Source organism: Apis florea, unplaced genomic scaffold (assembly GCF_048593485.1).
Source record: "Apis florea isolate Af1SG1 unplaced genomic scaffold, ASM4859348v1 contig_3203_pilon, whole genome shotgun sequence".
NCBI classification, from domain to species: domain Eukaryota; kingdom Metazoa; phylum Arthropoda; class Insecta; order Hymenoptera; family Apidae; genus Apis; species Apis florea.
The window spans coordinates 2,053,815-2,074,915 of record NW_028256723.1 but is presented as its reverse complement, the minus strand read 5'-3'; the positions used below and the strand labels follow the sequence as shown (position 1 = coordinate 2,074,915).

At 31.3% G+C, this 21,101-nt stretch overlaps 2 protein-coding genes across 4 annotated transcripts in view; both read right to left on the bottom strand.

Annotated features, from left to right (window-relative positions):
• Positions 1 to 10,294, bottom strand: part of LOC100863059 (uncharacterized) — a 30,213-nt gene extending 19,919 nt beyond the window's left edge. Inside the window, exon 1 of the mRNA XM_086910785.1 lies at positions 9,989 to 10,294. Coding sequence (XP_086766911.1) covers positions 9,989 to 10,192 — 204 coding nt within the window. The 5' untranslated portion in view covers positions 10,193 to 10,294. The remainder of the gene's footprint in view (positions 1 to 9,988) is intronic.
• Positions 1 to 21,101, bottom strand: part of LOC100863256 (rugose) — a 410,744-nt gene that overhangs the window by 214,258 nt on the left and 175,385 nt on the right. The gene's annotated exons all lie outside the window — the stretch shown is intronic.

The following is a 21,101-nucleotide window of genomic DNA, read 5'->3' as shown; positions in this document are numbered from 1 at the left end:
TGCGAGTTTATACCGGACTATAATCGCCTTTTCTAAAATTCCCTCCAAGAAAAAAAATATTAATTAACCGCAATAATTATCAACAATCTTTCCCACATCCATCGTTATCATTTCTCTTCTCCTTCGTTCAAAATCACATTTTCGAATCACAAAATTCACAATAATCCTAAAAAACAAAATTCCCTTCCTATTGAACTTCACATCATAAACGATAAATCTCGCCATCCTTCTCGAACGTCAAAAGATAGCAGCAGAAACCGGGCGTCAAAAGAGCGAAAAGCTCTTTGGCAGGAATCTCGGCAAAGTTGAATCGCGCCACCATTTAAAGTACAATTATTGCCTCGCCGCGTTACCAGAATCGTGAACGCCGTTTGTGGTAGTTACGTGGAACCACCTGTACCGCTCGCGGAAACCTATGCATATAAATCTATTATTACGAGAACGCCCCGCAGAGGATACGGGTCCTCGTGTAAGACGGGGCTGGAAGGAGGGAGGAAGATAGACTGGCGGAACACCTGGAACGGGGTCAAGTCTCGAACAGCGTGTTCCTCCACGAGGCACGAGGCGGCTGTGTCGCAGATGCGCATATCCGTCTCTTTCGCTCTCTTTGTGCGGGAGACATGTGAAGCGGAGGACTGTCTTCCTCTGCTCTTCGTGGTTGAAATATCGGGGAAGTTTCGTATCGCGTAGTCGAGCGTGACGGAAAGGTCGAACCCCGAAGGAAAGAGCGGACCAAAGCGGTGTACAAAGGTGCGCCTCTTCTAATTATCTTGAACCAAAAGAGCGGTAGAGTTGGCCCAATGGCCGGGGTAATTAACGGGGTTGGATCATAATACGGGGTAAATTTACACGCGTGCTCGAAAATTTCTACAACGACGTGGTTGTTGCGCGCCCCTTTGACTCCATTTACGAGTCATTTATTTACGAGATTCCATGACTTGGATGTTCAGTTTCATTTTTGTTTATAGCAAAAATGTGTTGTTATTCGCTCTAGTACGAGTAAAGTTAAAAGGTATAACAACAAGTCAGTTGTATATGTTGTTGCAATGATGAACTCCAACATTCTGTTGGATTGATTGGAAAATGAGTCTATGAGTTTTCATGACTTGGATGTTCAGTTTCATTCTTTTTTATTATGGTTGTTACGTGTATCGTGTAACTCTCTGGTATGGGTAAAGTTAAAAGATAAGAAATAAATCGATCGCGAGAAGTGATGAAGGATTATGTAACAAGAGAAATTAATTAATTAAAAAAAAGATAATTAAGAATTGATTATTTCCATATAAATTATTTTCGTTATTTCTAGAATATTTTCCACTTTTGGAAAAATTTAATAGCAAAATATCGAACTTATTTCTCGTTAAAAAAATTCTGATCGAAAATTAGATGAAGTGGAACGAAATTAAGCGAAATAATCGATTAATTTTCATATAAACCTGGAAATAAAACGATGTATGAAATTAAAAAAAAAAAAAAAAAAAAACAAACAAAAAAATAATTCGCACAGCTATTATCGAACGATATCGTATCCCGCTTTTCCCGGAGCAAAATCGAATTATCCTCCGGGAAAATCCCCAATGTCGAGTTTCACGAGCTCGATCGTTGTTTATTTAAAATTTGGTGCCGCCCGAAAATATACGAGCCACCCTCCCATTGAACCGCGTTTCAAAATCGCGGTCGACCATCCCCAACCTACCCTCTCGCCTATTTACATTTGGAAAATCAAATTCGCGTTTCATGGAAATTTAATCATTCGATACCCTGGATTACTACGAGCAACAATACAAGCGTATCCGTGCTAAAAGGGTATGAATGGTGATTTTATCAAACGTGGATTGATGCTCGTTTTGTGGATGTTACAAAAGACACTTTTTTTTTTTCGAAAATAAATTTTCTTTGCATCCATTTATTAATATAATTTTTCCACGTTTATGAAAATTTATATATTATATATATATCATGTCCTAGAATATTTATATATTTAAAAACAATCTCGTGCATCGTTTTATTCTTAATTCAATATCTCATCGATATTCAAAAGGATGGCTCTGGTGAGAATTTCATCAATACGAACTTGCGCGTAACAGAATATAGAGTAATGGAAAAACAATTTCAAGAAAAAATTTACTTCATGATATTATTAGAAGCTTAGTTCGATAGAAACTTTATAATTTGTAATTGTACGTGAAATTTTCTTGATTGATGAAAGATATTCACGTGGAAAGTTCAAGTTTGAACGTGATTCCTTAATCTTATTTAGTGGCCCGTGAATTATCGGTGATCCATAACACCTATCAAAACTCTAATAAACGAGCAAAGTTGTGTTCATTTCTTTAAAAAATTCGTGCATAAAAAACCTGATATTATTAATGTATTAAATATTACAAAATTTAATTCTATTGCACGATAATTTTATTTCACGAACATTATTTTTATTTCTAATTAACAAAATCGACGATTCAAATCTATAGCTGATTAAAGCTCTTAATCCGATCTACATGTCTCTCGCCAATTCTTCCTTTATATAAAATATGATACAAACCTTATTCTCTGTATCTTTTCTTTAACAAATTAATACGTTTTGATATTGCTACGATTTATTCTACCAACTTCAAGAAAAAAACTTGCGCGCGCAGTTTACTTCTCTTGTAGAATATTTAACCAAAAGTATAGAGAGGCTCGATTTTTGCTACACGATCTCAAACCTCTCTCTCTCTTTTCCATTGAGGCGCATCCAACCCTCGTTACGTCACCACGCCAATAATTTTGATCGTCAAACGAGCTCGCCAGGGTAAGTGGTTTTTTCTTGATAAGGAGGCGCATCGCGATTCGTTCGTTTCAACCGGCCGTAGCCCGGGGCCAGAACGGATAAAAATTCATAGGCAACCTCCTCTCCTCGAGATGTTATCGTCACCTTCCTCGCACCCTTCGCCTTGGTCGGTCGAAGGAAAACGAAGAATGCCAGCCACTCGGGGAGGAACCATCGTCAACGACGTCGTTCATGGGACGGTATAAGAAATATACAGTGGCTATGTGTATATATATATATATTTTTAAAAGTCTTCGAGAAACGGAGCTTCATAATTAAGCAAAGTTTAGCAAAGTCATAGTTATATAGGAGAGATTGAGTTGGATTTTTGAAGCGAATCGGAGAAGAGGAATAAGATTTTTCACATTTTATCTCTTTGATTCTTATTTGATATTTTATTTTATTTAGGAAGATTATATAAAATTAGTTAGAAATCAAAATTTTTAAGACGCATCTTATTATTGATTCTTATTTGATATTTTATTTTATTTAGGAAGATTATATAAAATTAGTTAGAAATCAAAATTTTTAAGACGCTTTTCTTTATAGTAAAATATTTGCATTTGTTATTAATGCGTTAACAAAAGGTGAATAAATTAAAAAGAAATTAGGATGCTGGTTATTATTTCGTATTATGAATAAAATCATCGAAAATATTGCACTATCCGCAAAAAGATGGGTAAATTAAAATGAAGATAAAGAGAGATGTATACATTTTATTTTACTTTCACAAGGGGAAAAGTAATGAAAGTCGTGAAAAAGTGTGCAATCAGAGTTAAAACGTTGAAAAGTGAGAATCGAGAAATTAACGAGTTGGAAACAGAGGGTCGAAGAGAGTGTTTAAATCATGTCCTTCTCCATTTCTTTTTCCCGTTTCAGTATTTCTAGCTAGACGTTCTATATAATGCGAACATTTTATCTTACATTTTGATTAAATGCTTCCATCTAACATAATAAATTTTTAAAAATATTTGAAAATATAATTGAAGTAAGTAAATTCGCTTATAATAATATCAATTTACATACATGGTCACATATGATTTTGATCGAAATCAAAAACAGTTCAGAAAATTAGCAGGACACGGATGTGAACTTCCTCCTTTAAAATTTATGCACACGAACGAACAACTTTCATTCGTAATATAATTATCATCATCATCGATATCAATGTTATATCAATAATTAAAATGTTTTATGATTCATTGACGATAAATTACAATCGGATAATAATAAGAGCATAAAATATTAATGCATTATCGATATAGAATAATAAATGTAATATTTAAATTTATGATTGTACAGTTACATAAAATTTAATCCGTTTAAATTCATTGAACGATAAAAATATCATCGATCGATTAATTATAAATTTCTCTGCTTGCAAGTTTTTCCTTGTGAATCCTCCTGTTCGAAATAATTGCCGCGAATGAAAAGTACGCGGAACCGGCGAACGGATACCGGAAACGTAGATTCCCAAGAAGAGCACAGCTAGTTCTAGCCCGTTATCCGGCCAGATTAATTCGGTCAGCTCTTTTGCCCGACAATTATTCCATGCAAAAAATTGCTTGCAATTTGCATCACTGCGACGTGATTCCAATTCTTTGATCCAGATGGATCTCTCAGATGCAGAATGGACAAATAGATAGAAAATTTTTTTTGAAGGCACCTATCGAATACTTCGCGAGAATTTTTAAGAAGGATTCAATTTTAAATGAAAAGAATTCGATGCAATCTTTTTAATTTCTCGAAGATCGAAATTTTTGAATGAAAAATAATTGCTCAGATATCGATGATATTTTAAAATGATTCTTTGAAGTCTGTTTCTTGAATCTTTATATTCTTTTTTTTTTTTTTTATAGAATGTAAGATCTATATCAATAAAAAAATACACGCATAGAGATCAAATTTGGTGCTAAGAATTATTGTTTTAGGGATGTTTAAAATATTTATAATATTTAGGGGATTTTTTTTTATTATTTTCAATAAAAATATAAATCTTCACTTAATAAATTTCAGCAAATTTCACAAATTTTATCTTTAGAAATGTTGTTGCGTAGAATGTTTCTCATATCATCGCTCGTAAAATTAAATCTAAATTAACTTTTTTTCGGGATAATTACGATAATTCTAAATACAATTTCTCAAGTTTTTAATCCTGTTATAAATTTGTTAAATTACAATAACTGGAATAATTAATAATTATATTTGAAATAATTTCACGTGATATCAACCATTTATTCATTTATAAATAACACATATTTCCATTCATAAAATATCGAGGCATGATATGCTCTCTTTATTTCAGTCAGGGATAGTCATCGTTCGTATTCTCAAAGCAACGACGTTGTTTCGAGGTGGCTGAACGATCTAAAAGGGATTCTCAAAGGGCAGGAGATTGAAATGTCCTGCAAACGAAACTTGCAGTCGATCTTTGTGGATCTCTGGCCGTCTTTGTCCGTGAAAGTGTGCACACTGGACTTGTGAAACCGCCTCCAATTGTCCTTTGACTATGTACTATAACATGAACGTAGCCAGACTCCTCCAGATCCCAGATGCAGTTCGATTGGATTTAACCGGTCGAGTGTGATGTTATATACGATGTTATTATTTTTGGATTTCTCGTTTAAAAATAAGGAGGAATTGAATAGCTATGAAAACTATTATAAGATTTTAAATAGTGATTTTGAAAGACATTGTTGCAGCAATGAGACATTGCAATTTTTTGAAGGCAGAATTTTCTTATCATGCGATTATTGCGATTTTGAAATTTAATTTTTAGAGAATATAGTAGTGTGAGTATTTTGGTTTCTAATTAGTTCATCATAATAATCGATTCATATTAAATTAAATTTGAATATTTATAATAAATATATAATATATTTATATAATATATGATATATGATATATGATATATACATAGATATATATAGAGTAAAAGATATATATAGTAGCGTGAATATTTTAGTTTCTAATTATTTCATCATATTAATCAATTAATATTCAAATTAAATTTGAATATTTATGATAAATATATATGTATATCATATATATATAGATATATATAGAGTAGTAAGATATATATGTAGTAGCGTGAATATTTTGGTTTCCAATTAATTCATCATATTAGATTCATATTCAAATTAAATTCGAATATTTATTATAAATATATATGTATATATTTGTGTATAGATATATATATAGAGTAGTGAGATATATATAGTAGTGTATATATATATGTATATACACCAGCTGTCCGTTCATAACAAAAATCATTATCAATAATACATTTTGCAACAATGTGATATCTATAAAAATATTCTAATCTATGTCATGCATCATATTTTTTTTTAGTTAGTTTTATTAATTAACTAATTTTTTATTAATTAGTTTTATTATCTTCATTTCTAGTATTTTCTCTTATATTGACTTCTTATATTAAATTCTTTCTTATATCACTTTTTTTTAGGATTCTCTAATTACATTTCTTCTAAGAATTTAACTTTTAGATTTCTTCAAAATTCAGATAAATAAAAACAAGGAATATCTTTCAGAATCTCTTCTGTTTCTTCAGGTTCTTTTAAGATTATTGAGTTTTAAAATTATGTCCCATATATACGCGAGTACGAATCTGTATTTCTTACATATTCATTGCTTCTCCTCTCTAAAAGATGATACAAAACTTTGTAACAAGAATTTAGGATTAATTCCGTTCCGTATTGTAACCGTTAAATAAAAACGAGCAAAAATCTGCAATTATCTTCCATTTTTGCTGTTCTGTTGAAAAATCAATTTTTCTATTGATCCAACATTAACTATCGAATAAAAATGGAAAAATTCAATTTCCCAACAAACAAGATATAGTTGATTGAACAAGATAAACGTTTTGCACAAAAGCAACGCATTCTTGTCAAATCAATTATATTCAATTCCGCCAAATTTATTTAAAATTTGGTTAAAAAATCTCTTGACATTATGAATGAATTATTTTCCTTCAAATATTTATCTTGTACAAGAATTTTAGAAGTATTCGATTGTATTATGATGTCGATTCAAGACAGGCGAATTGCTTTTCTTAAAGATACGTACAAATAATTCAAGTCCAAGAAATGTTCAAGAAAACATTGAAAAGAAAAGATTCGTTATCCATTCGTTGTAAAGGAGTTTCAATCGAATTCATACAAGTATTATTATTATAATAATATATATATTGTAACGATGATACGACTGCGATTTTTAACGTTTTAGGTGATTAATATAATAAATAAAATTCCATTAATCAACAAAGTAATAATAATAAATAAAATCTATTCAATATATTGATTTGTCATTGATTGACCACGGAATACGCTCTATTATGTGTAAATTCATTTCTCAAGGCAGTAAATTCCGCCTTGATTATTCCGATTTTACAAAATATAAAGTACGAAATTCCTTGACGCTTTGATAAGTCCCTCAATCATGTTTTATACCTATTTAAAATTTAGGAACTCTCTAATAGGATATTGTCTGTTTCGATATCATTGTTAAATTTTTTCTTTTCTTTGCATCCATTTAATGATTTCTTTTTCAATGCTTATTTTGTATTTGTTACATTGCTACTTTGTCAAGAATTTGTACATGAATCATACTTGGCAAGCACGATTCAAGGCTAATTATATAATATCGATTCTCCTTTTTTCTACGTTGTTCTTTGATCAAATGGCTCATTATTTTTCAATTCATTGTCCTAAAGTTACATATATGACATATAGAAAAAATGGGATAAAAATTCTATATATTTTTTGCATTATTTATTTATTTATTTTACGATTATGTTACAATGCTCCAATATTAATCGTTAAATAAAAAATAAGCAAAAATTGCAATCGCATTTTGCTTGATTTTCTTTTTTTAGTCGTTGCTAATGTTAGTTTCTTCGACGTTAACCACAATTTATTTTTCTCTTTAAATTCAAAAATTTTTAATTTATCAAATATCTTTTTTTTTTTTTTTCAATAATCATATAAGATATAATTGAGCACACATGAACACGTATACGTCTCATACGATTGTTTCACGCTTTATCAAATCATGCAATCATGTTTATCTATATCTATATATCACATCTATTTAAAAATTGGACAAAAATCCTCTAATAGAAATATTAATGATATCATTGTCATTTTCTCTTGCACTAAATGATTCTTTTTTCAACATCTATTTTGTATTTATTACATTGCTGTTTTCTTTCAAAAATCAGTAGATAATTTTCACTTTCTATTGCCCATTAAATTTCACATTTTGTTTTTCATTTTTTAAGAATCGTGTCATTCAATTTCCAAACAAACAAGTGATTCCTTTTGCCCAAAAAGAATCCTTGTGGAATCTTTTTAGATTTTCTTTGCCCAGATGTTAATAGATTTAAAAAAAAAAAAAAAAAAAAAAAATTACATACATGAATAGAAAACTGGAAAAGATTCTGCAAGGATTTGAAGATTTTTCTTTTATTTGTTGCGTACTCGTTTCGCATTATTTCCTCCGAAAATTTATAATAACCAATACTTTACTTGGACGAAAGTCTAGAATATGAAGAATTCTAGATTATGTTATATGTCTATATCTAACTGGATAATTTCTTTCCCATTTACATTTCACACTACATTCTTGTGATGCGTCTTAGAATTGAAAGATTATTTTCTCAATTGTTACTTCATGAAAAGGAACGAGCAGGTATTCCATTTGCATTCTGCATCATTCTTTTTTTTTTTTTTTTTTTTTTTTTAAGATTAGTCCTGTTCAACATCGGCCATTAAGTTTTGTGTGCCTTTCTATTTTTTTTCTCTTTTTTTTTACGATTAATTGTTTTATGATAGTGAAAAGAATTGTCTCCCATTAGTCCACAGCTGTCTCTTTATTTTATTAATTTTTTTTTTTTTACGATTAGTTCTGTTAAGTCACTAATTTCTAGCATTAGCCAAATAAAAATGGGTTATATACAATTTTCTTTTCCTTTTTTTTTAATTATTTTACGATTTTAATATTTTTATTAATTTTTATTTTCATAAATTTTTATCAGCAATCTCATGTAATTTAATTCATTTTATTGATATCATTTTTTCTGCGATTAATTTTGTTATGTTATTAGTTCCATTAAATGAAAATAGAGATTGTAACTGTGTCTTGCACGATTTCATTTTTTTATTAATTTTTCATTCCTTCATTGATCTAAACTAAATTCCTTTTACAAAAGAATTCTCTGCTTTTTCAAAAAATCATACGTGGCTCAAATCTGATATTCTTCCAGCAGACTATATAATAGGTGATTCGATGATCGAAGCTTTGAAACTTCTTTCACTATTCCAAAATTTAATAGGAATAATTGTATCGTTATCATTATCAGAAATTTGGATACAAAAATATACGCACATATATACATATGTGTCAGTTGATCGTTCATGCTCATTATCGCATTCCGTAACAACGTGTTCCAACCGACGTTCCATGAATATCCGGTTAAACAATTTCAATATCGTTGCTTCGGTTAACGTTTCGTTAAATGGACAGTTTTCGGTATTAATATTTCGTATATTTCTTTTTCGCGAACAATGATTCTTCAATAAGTATTTTAACATTAATAAAATTTTAATGTTAATAAAAATTTGTCCAAAGATTGATTAATCAATTTTGGCAATAATCGTAATTTTTTTTTTTAAACAAAGTTTAAATAAGAGTTGAATTTTAGAGTTATTCCATTTCCTTTTTTTTTCTTTTCTTTTACTTAAAAAAAAGTTTAACCTGGAAGATACGGACCAAATGGAAACAATCGATCAAAGATCGATCGATCATTTATTTTATAAAAATTATTTAATCATCATCAATCATCTTCACAAAATAGAATAATATATTATAATATTAAAATAATATTTAACAATAATATGTTTAAAAAAAGATTCTTTCGTTAATTTTTTAACGTCAATCATAATAAAATAATAATTATACAGAATTGTTCAATTTCAATTATATAAATGATTCTTCAATAAAGTATGAGAATTGTAATTTATATTTGCTTGTACGAAAGATCATACATAAAAATTGACCAATGAACAAATCATCAATTTATAATATTCAAATACATATGATATGATATTGATACGAATAAAATATCGAGATATATTCATACAAAATCATTGAATCTCTTACCGAAAACGCTTTCAGGAACACCAGACACTGTATGATGCCCTCCATCGTGTCCCCCGTTAAGCAAAACGTGCCAGTCAGGTGACGGCCTTTACGTCCGATCACAGAGCAAAGGTTGGCCTGGACGAAGGCGTTCTGTGACCGCGTGGCTGCCGTCAGGGCTGGCTGGTGCGATCCGGAGCTTATCAACCGCTCCAGCGAGTCCATCTCTCCTCTTCGTGATCCTGTATATCGTGTCCCTCTGTTCAAGACCCAATGTTCAACGAGCTAGTCTCAGCCTCAAACTCCAGGCCTTCAATGAGAAGACACTGTATCCAATTGTTCTTCTTTTAACATGTAACTAGTACACTCAAAACTGTACATATATTGTCGATACAGTTCGATATGACAACTCGAATGTAGGGGAATCGATCTCTGCCATTCTCTGGGAAAAAGAAATAGATACGTGAATGCCAGACAACTCGATCTGTCATTCTTTGGGAAAAAGTAATTGTTGCGTGAATGTCAAACAACTCGAGTACAACTCGAGTCGTTCTGCCATTCTCTGGATGGAAAAGTGGATGGACAATCAATACGAACGTCGAGTACGATTGAACTGTTCTTTCTTTTGTCTGGGAAAAGTAGCAATACGTCAAACAACTGAAGTATTAATCGAATCGGTGTTTCATTGTCTGGGATAAATGGCGATACGTCAATGTCATACAACCGAATTGTTGTTTCATTGCTTGGGAAAAGTAGCTATATACGTCAAATAAAAACTGTCTTACTAAAAACTGAACTGTTACTTTACTATCTGAAAAACAGCAGGACGTCGTACAATTGAATTCTTCTTTTATTGTCTAGGAAAATAACTTTATGTCAAACGACTCGAATACAATTGAAGTATTGTTGGGAAATATTGTTCGGGAAAAATAGCAAAGACGTCGTATAATTGAATATTGGAAATGTCGTCTAGGAAAAATGGCGATGCGTCAAACAAAACAACTCGAATACAATCGAACTTATTTCGTTGTTTGGAGAAATAGCAGGATGTGAAATAACTCGAGTACAATTGTTATTTAATCGTCCAGCAAAAATAGCAGAACGTTGTAATAATTGAATTTTTGTTTTATTGTCTTGGACAAGGAGGATGTCAATGTCAATACAACTTGAATACAATCGTTGTTTCGTTGTCTGGGAAAAGTAGCTCTACGTCAAACAATAACGAGTACAACTGAATTTGTTGTTTTATTGTTTGAGGAAAAAATAATGGCAATAGGTCAAAACGAAAAAAAAAAAAATATTAATTGAAATATTCTGTCATTTTGGGGTAAAATAGCAAAAAAAAAAAATCACACATTGCGAATGTTGTTTTTACTAATATATCGAGTTTCATGATCCCGATCACAAATTATTCGCAAACTTGAATCGACAAAAATCGTTCTTGTAATTTCGTCTTATTCTCGTATATATTCATCCAATTCTCGAATATATAGTCGATACGTTTCATTTTTTTCTCGCACGACAGTTTACAGCCGACTGTACCTATTCCACTTTGGTAGAAATTTCTTCGAAAATTCGATCCTCGAAGACAGGCAGTGAAACGGCGATTTTCCATCGGCCGACTTAATTCAAATTCTCACAGCATTTAACAATTTAACATGCGTAGGAGTGAACAGTGTAGGCTTTGTCGATTCGTCAAAAAACACTTTTAAGGGGAGAACGTTCGTTGTCCACGCATTTTTAACAACAGCGATTTCTGTCGCTTTAGCTAGCCATTAAATCGTGATCGATAAATCGGAGATTTCATCTATCAACAGCGCAATAATAGACGATCCACGTGTCTATTCCCGTATCGATTGATGGCGGAATAATACGCTCCATCATCATGTGCAAATGCATTTGTCAAGGCGGCATGGATTCCGCCTCGATTAGCCCCGTCCTCCAAGAGTGTCGTTTTGACAAGTCGACGCGATCATATTCAGATCTACATCTTTTACTTCATTTAAAATTCGAAGGGCAAGAACCCTCTAACAAAAATGTTTAACATTATTATTATTTTCTGTTCCGTTTTTTAAATGATCTTAAACACTTGCTGTCTTTTCCAAGAGTTAGTTAACTTGTGACGTTTGGCAACTACAAAGAACTCTTGCGATGTCGATTCGAGACAGGCAAACAATATTTTTCCTCCACTTCGAGCGGCTCGGATAAAATCACACGTGTGAATAGTTCATGTGTAAAGGATAAACATTCTATATCTTGCATTATTATCCTTTCCTTTTTTTCTTTTTTTTCCTTTTTTTTCTTTTAAGATTAGTTCTGTCACGATGTCCGAACATTAGCCACCGAATAAGAATAGAAAACTATCATATCTTTATTTCGCTTTTATCACTTTCACAATTTTGTATTTATTATAACTTCCTCGATACTAACCACTAAAAAATTCCACAATTTTCTCTCCCCTTTTTTTCAGAAATCGTATAATTGATGATACCCATATGTATAGACTTCTTTGAAAGTTTCTTCGAAAATCACACGTGTAGACTGCAACGTAGTCTCTAAACAACAACAGTCAAAGAACAAAGAAATGACTCACTTTTCACGAGAGAGAGAGAGAGTGAAACAATTGCACGAGGAACGTGGCTTTTTAGAATTTCTTCGAAATTCAGATAAACAAAACTGTTGCTCTGTTCCGATTTCCTCGCAATTGTTGACCGATACCTTCAAAACCTGTCATATAAGTAGGAAGGTGAAAGAAGATGCGAAGCTTACTGAGGGCAACAAGCTGGCCGACTCTGCATCCTGTGAGAAATCGAAAATATACGTTGTGTGCGAGTTGAAGCTTGAAACGAGCGTCTAGGCTCGGCGGTTTGCGGTGTGGCGTAACGTCTGATCAAATCGCACATCTCGTAGCATAGGAAGCAGATACCTATTATCATGAACGTTTCCATTGTATCGATTACCGTTTCCTCCGAGACACGGAATAGATTAGTCCACTGGGAATGGAAATGCCGTTATGTCCATCTAACGATATTATCCCCTATGTTTCTCCTTTCTATGTATCCTGTTATTTTATACTATTTCTCGTTGTGCTTCATTGCATCATGCATCGATGAATTTCTCATTGTAAAAAACGATGAAGGAATAAGTTCTTGTCAATTGAGCTTTTCGTAAGATTTCCCACTTGGAAAGCTTAAAATCTTCTAGAAAATGTGATACTTTAGCTTCTACTTCTTCAATGGCATCTCTTAGTCGTGCTTAGAGCAAGGAATAGATATGTTCTTCTCTTTATATCCTTTTATTCTGTAGTGTTGCATTTCATTTTTTTCCCATTATCAACGAAATTAAAATAAGGGAAATAATTGTTTCCCGCCTGCAACTTTTCGTTGCAAAAAACAAATACGAAAATGTGATTCTCTTTACGCTGCTCTCTTTAAGAGCAACTTTGTCTCACTCGTGACAAAGTTAGAACAAGGGATAAACGTTCTTGCCTATATCATCCTGTTTTATCCTGTTACAAAGCAACATTTCCTCTTTCTTGAATTACCACCGATACCAAAGTATATGAGAACTCTCTCTCCTCGATTCAATTCCGCTCGAAATCATGTGGTCGCCTCTTAAAACGACGTAATCCAACGGCGTACCACTTATCTCGCGACGATCTTGGAAGAATGGAAAGATCTCTCCTCTTATTTCCGTACAAGCGTGGTAGCCATCCAACATCAACATTCGTCAACGAGAGCGGAACAACAACACAGCGTTACACGATGACTGTAGTCTAATCCTGCTAGGGTTAAGCAACGCACCAGACCTTCGCTCTCATCGAAAGCGCACCACCTCCAACTAGGATCGGGCAACGCGTGTCCCCGTCACACGCGAATCTAGTGGAGAGGGAGCCACGTAGGGGTGGCGTGGATAGCGGAGAAGCAAAACACGTACCATGTGGGTTTTACTCGAGGAGCGTGAAAGATCGTTGCGCGTCCTTAATCCCAACGATTAAGCTTTTCGTACCTTGGTTTCTTTCTCCTCCCGTGCTTTCAATCACCGTACACTTCTGTCGCACCACCGTTGCCACGTTCTTCCTTCCCCGTGTTTACCCGCGGACACGCGCCGACGAATCACCGCCGCGGATATGCTCCGCGCGCTCGAACTGGGTCACCGACACGCACAGATGTTAAACGCGATGCAACGTCGGATGGAGCGTGAGGATGGGCGAGCGACAGAGGCACGGCAATATCGGCAGCCTCGCAACGGGCCAGCGTATGACTACTAACCAGATACTCTCGCGGCGCGAGGGTGCGCCTTTGCGAGGGTGGGCGGGTGGAAGCGAGGTGGATGCTGGGCGACGGCGCGGCCCGCGGCGCCACCCCCTCTGCTCTCGCAAAATCCACTCCCTCTCCGCTCCTCTTCCCCTCTCCTCGTCCATTCTCTTCCTCCCCTGGGATGCTCTTCTCTCCCTCTTCCCTCTCTCGCTTTTTGTCTCCTTTGTCCTACTCCGCTTTCCACTTCTCGACAAGTTTTTGTCTCTTTCCTCCTCCTCCCTTCTTTTTTTTACAACGGCTGTTCTGCCTTCCCTCTGTGTCTTTATCTATCTTTCGGTCGAATGTAGCGCGTCCTTTTTTTTCTCTCTGCTCGCACTATGTTCTAAATTTTGTGACTTTGCACGCGACGAGTGGTACGCTCGATCTGTCGGAGAGGAGGCGCTCCACGCTCTCGAGGGGAATTAATATCGTCGGTGGTTAGACGTGTACTAGGCTGCTGTCGTAACGATGTTTGGCTGGAAAGTTGCGTAACGGAATCTTTATGGCTGGTCAGACGAATTTTGGAGAGAGAGAGAGAGAGATGGAGGATAGTTTTTAGTAGATTTGGTTTTTAATGGTTTTGTTGTATTCTTTGATTTATAATATAATCTTCATTTCGTACCTCCAATTTTCCAAGCAAAAGTCGATGATTTATGAAATTTGTAAAGTCAGTTCTTAATTTTCACGGTCGGAGTTAAATAAATTAGTACGTACGAATTGAATACCAAATATAAATGATAATAATATATGTTATAAAGAAAAAATTTAAATTTACAATTTATATATCCAAAATGTCTAAATTCTTTGATAAAGATATCATAAGGAATAAAATAATTTCTTAATGTAATGTTACAGCAATGTATAAGTCATTTAAATATTACCATAAATTGAATTTGAAAATCAAATTTAATTTCCAATTTATATAATTTTTCTTTTCTGTACTTTTCGATATCTTTACATACATTTTTTGAATAGGAATTAAAATTCCATAATGACGAAATTATACGAGTAGCTTGAATAATATTTTGTTTTTTTCTACTCTTTCTACTCTCAATCGATGTTAAAGAACAAAAGCTACGTTTTTCGTGGACACTAGAAGTGTATTTTATATATAAAATGGCGAACCTTATAGCATAGAACGTGGTACTATAAAATACGTGCTCACGATTGATCGTGATCTCGATGCTGCCTAACAATTCTTGCTGACGTACACTGCACACTTTTTTTTTTTTTTTTTACATTTGCTACGCTTCCCGAGAACTGAATGCGATCTTGCTGACGTTGGTATTGACGGTGTTATTGAACAGGATCCTTGTTCCTGGCTTGTTCTCGCCGATATTTTTCGATGTTTAAATTCTTTTTTCACTAATTGATTAATACTTACTATTCATAATTTTCAAATTTAATAAAGAAAAAAATTTATTTGAATTTTTTAGAATTTCATCGGTATTCGATGTATATTCACCGCTGATTAAATGATCGAGCACATTTTTAATTAATATTTCGGCTTAATAGTCGATATTTTTGTTCAAATTCATGCTACTTTTTTTCTGCCATTTTAATTACACTTTCCTCAAAATTTTTATCATTTCGATATATCAATACTTCAAACATATATTCATAATATATTTCTAAGGATTTCTTTGAAATTCTCTGCTGAAAATTTTATCACGATTTTTATCGTATTCAAGTAGAAACTTAATATTCTACGAGACGTTACTAATTATTTTAATTCAATTATCAATCGATATTTATTTTTCAAATATCATATATTTCCAAGGATTGCTTTGATGTCTTCTGTCAATAATTTAAATTTTATCTACGATCTTTGTATCACATTCGAGTAGAAATTTAACATCACATGAAATATTATTAATTTAATTATTACTATTTCGGCCGCATATTTTTGTCGCAGCACGTCTTTTTAACATATAATAAAAAATATATTCACAATTTTTTTTTTATTTATAATACACTCGATAAAGTTGAAGAAAATTCGATCATATTTTTTTCAAAAACATCATTTTCGAATTTATAAATAGAATTATGAATAATAAATTTCTGAATGCATACATTAGGATCACTAGCACGGATAATAAATTTATGGGAATACTTATCGATTTAACAGATATCTATACTTATTATGCGCATGAAATAACTATATGCAATATTTTGTAATACTGATATAATATTGGTTTGCAATATTGTTGCATTTCAAACACGTATACCAGGTTCTCTCCTATGGGTATTAAATATTTCGAAACGCGGTATTAAATTTTGTGATACGCGTTAAATTCACGAAAATGTGTATAATTTATTTGCGAATTTTTCCACATTTTGTAAAACAATGAAAAAAATTTTAACTATCGATGATTTCTTGTATTTCCTTGCGGATCAAAGAGAAGAAAAAGGAAGATGGAAGAAAAATGGTTAAAATGGATTAAAATGAGTAAAAATCGGAAAGAACGAAACGGGATTCGTAGACAAAGGACAAAAAAAATAGTACAGTTTTCTTTTTGGCTAGGCATAAACATGAAAAAGGGAAAGATCTCGAAGAGCCATGAAACGTGGATAAAAATGTAGAGAAGTGATATGTAAATAAAATAAAAAGATAAAAAAAATGAAGTTTAGAATTTTCAATAATTTTCAACTTCGTTCGAAAAGTTTCAGATTTTTTTTTTCTTCCAAAATGAAAAGACATATTTAATGTTTCATAAAAAAATAGAAAAAAAAAAAATAGAGAACTATATTGAGATGCAGAGAAATTTCAAATAAGATTTCTTAAGTTGGTAGGAATATCGATTCGGTGTATCGAAAATCGAAGATTTTTACTTTAATATAATATTTTCACAAACTACATCCTCGCCTATTTTCTATTCCACTCGAACCGAAGGAAACTTTACTGCATCCCCAGTTCACCACAACTTCTTACTTTTTCATTTAAGGGAGAGTAAAAGTATACTCGGCACGTCCCAGTTTCATAGAACAAACATTCGCGGCGCCACGCAGCATCGTGAATAAACGTTTGCCAATTATTTTTTGCATTACTTAGCTCTCACTATTACGTACCTTAGTATTAATAAAGTATCAACCAAAGTGGAAAGTCCTGTAACGATAAGTAGACGATGTTGTAAAGTTACGCGGCAACTAGAAAGTTGTATAACGAACGTCTTAAACTTGCAAACAACAACGATTTTATCGTTTATCTCGTTTTCGAGATTTTTCTTTATTATAGCTCGTGTTTTGCTGCATTTTTTTGTTGAAGAAATTTCATAGAAATGTAGAATAAATGATACGTAAAAAAAAATAATTTAACGAAAGTTTAAAGTTTATATTGTAATATTATAAAAGAGACTTACAAAAAAATCTTCACGGTGTTTTGCATAAAATAAAGAAATAAATTTAAATAAAGAAAAAAAAATATTAGTAGATCGAAGATCTTCGATATTAATATTATATATATATATAATATATTATAATATAAACTTTAATTTGTCGTTAAATTATTTTTTTATTAAAAAAAATTATAGAAAAGGAGGGTGATATAATGTAAATAAATAAAATCTTTTAATTCAACAATGCATAACATCTCCATCTATTTAATTTGAACGAATCTATCTTTTCTTTTTGAATTTATACAAGTAAAATTTTTCAAATTTAAATCTCAATCTTGAATTAAATTTAAATCTTAAATTTCATAATCATAATCACAAGAACTGAATTCTCGTTTTTAAAAATCCAATTAAAAAATTTTATTATTATTACCACTATCTGTGTGCAAGTAAATTCAAGAATCAAAAGTTCCAGTTTTCCCCTAGCACACAAAAATTAATTCCTTCGCATGGGATCAATCACGAATTCTTCGTGAATCATATTTATGAAAATCAATTTTTTTAATAAATAATTTTTAATTGTAATAAATTTTATGATCTATTATATCTCGTTATTATCGATACGAAAATTAATTTTGTCGCATGACAGCGAATCTTAGATTCTTTAAAATTATTTCATAACTTATAAGGCGGTTTGGGAAACTAAATTTTCGATAAAAAGGAGGATATCGATTTTTCGATTGAGTTTATGTTTCTAATATGAGAGAAAACGCAAAAGATTCGATTTATTTCTCTTTACTTTAAAACGATATTAATTATAATGTTCTAGCATTGGTAATTTGACTATATAAATTTAAAGAAAAATGATTTACTTTTCCTGTAGTTTCTTTTCTTTCATGATCTGGGACCGAGATTTTTTTATATGAAAAAAAAAAGAAAGATTTAATTTACCTTATTTATATATGTTATTTATGTTATTTATATATTTTATATGAATATTTATATATTATATTATATTATATGTCTTATTTTTAAGCAATATTGATTATACTGTTCTCATGGAATTTCATTGATAATTTGATGTGTAATTTAGAGAATATGATTTTTCTATCTCTGTTGTCATCTTTTCTTTTATGATCTGGGACCGAGTTTTTTTTAAAACGCGAAAAAAGGAGAGATTCGATTTACTTTTTTTTTTGTTATCTTTATTCGTTATCTTTATTCGTCTTATTTTTAAACAATATTGATTATACTGTTCTCATGGAATTTCATTGATAATTTGATGTGTAATTTAGAGAGTATGATTTTTCTATCTCTGTTGTCATCTTTTTCTTTATGATCTGGGACCGAGTTTTTTTTAAAACGCGAAAAAAAGAGAGATTCGATTTACTTTTTCTTTTTTTATTTTTGTTCGTTTTATTTTTAAGCAATATTGATTATACTGTTCTCATGGAATTTCATTGATAATTTGATGTGTAATTTAGAGAGTATGATTTTTCTATCTCTGTTGTCATCTTTTCCTTTATGATCTGGGACCGAGTTTTTTTTAAAACGCGAAAAAAGGAGAGATTCGATTTACTTTTTTTTTGTTATCTTTATTCGTCTTATTTTTAAACAATGTTAATTATACTGTTCTCATGGAATTTCATTGATAATTTGATGTGTAATTTAGAAAGTATGATTTTTCTCTTTCTGTTGTCATCTTTTCCTTTATGATCTGAGACCGAGTTTTTTTTAAAACGCGAGAAAAGGAGAGATTCGATTTACTTTTTTTTTGTTATCTTTATTCGTCATATTTTTAAACAATATTAATTATACTGTTCTCATGGAATTTCATTGATAATTTGATGTGTAATTTAGAAAGTATGATTTTTCTCTTTCTGTTGTCATCTTTTCCTTTATGATCTGGGACCGAGTTTTTTTTAAAACGCGAGAAAAGGAGAGATTTGATTTACTTTTTTTTCTTTATCTTTATTCGTCTTATTTTTAACAATGTTGATTAATTTAAACAATGTTGATTATACTGTTCTCATGGAATTTCATTGATAATTTAGTGTGTAATTTAGAGAGTATGATTTTTCTCTCTCTGTTGCCATCTTTTCTTTTATGATCTGGGACCGAGTTTTTTTTAAAACGCGAAAAAAAAGAGAGATTCAATTTATTTTTCCTTTATTTTACCTTTATCTTTATTCCCTTTATTCTTAAACGATATTGATTATACTGTTCTCATGAAATATATGATTTGATATATAATTTGGAGAATATGATTTGCTTTTTCCGTGATTTCTTTTCCTTGAGGATCTGAGACCTAATTTTTTTTTTTTCTTTTTCACGCGAAGAAATGAAAGATTCGATTCACTTCGTTATTCGTCTCATTCTTAAACGATATTATTTTCGCGGAACTGCACTGATAATTTGATATATAATTTGGAGAGTTTTTTCTTCGATGATCAGTGATGATGAACGATGATTTTCTTCGATGGAGAGGGTAATTACGTGTGATTTGTTTTTTGGATAAAAATATGAAGGAAGGACTTATACATATTTTTATCTTTATTTTTAAACGATATCGATTATACTGTTCTCATGAAAATTCTTTTACATATATAAATTTTTTTCTGATCTTTGTTATGTTATCACTATAATGGTAATAATCTTGCAGATCTAACAAATCCATTGTTACATCGCTGTGAATTGTTTCATAACTAATCAGGCGGTTTGCAAAATAATTCTTAACAAGAAGGATGTCTCTTTTTTTTACTAATATGGGGAAGGGAAAAGATTCGATTTATTTGTTTTTAATCTTTTATTATTTAATTTTTATATTTTATTATTTAATTTTTTGTTTAAATTAATTTGATTATTGATTACTATTTTTCTGCATTGGCAATTTTTTTTTTTGTTTACTGTTGTAATTTAGAGAATCAATTTTTTTATTGTGTCATCTTTTTTAAATCACTTTGATTATTGATTACTATTCTTCTACATTGGCAATTTTTTTTTGTTTACTGCTGTAATTTAGAGAATCAATTTTGCTTTTCTTATTGTGTTACCTTTTTTAAATCATTATTGATTACTATTGTTCTGCATTGGCAATTTTTTTTTTTGTTTACTGCTGTAATTTAGAGAATCAATTTTGCTTTTCTTATTGTGTCACCTTTTTTAAATCATTATTGATTACTATTGTTCTGCATTGGCAATTCTTTTTTGTTTGGTGCTGTAATTTAGAGAATCAATTTTACTTTTCTTATTGTGTCATCTTTTTTAAATCATTATTGATTATTATTCTTCTGCATTGGCAATTCTTTTTTGTTTGGTGCTGTAATTTAGAGAATCAATTTTGCTTTTCTTATTGTGTCATCTTTTTCACCGGTTCTACAACCGAGTGTTTTGCAAACATATCTTTCCTTATATATAAACATTTGTACTTTCAAGTATATATTCTTTATTGATATGATTTAATTTTGACATCTTTGGTCATGAATATGAAAATTGATTTCTAAA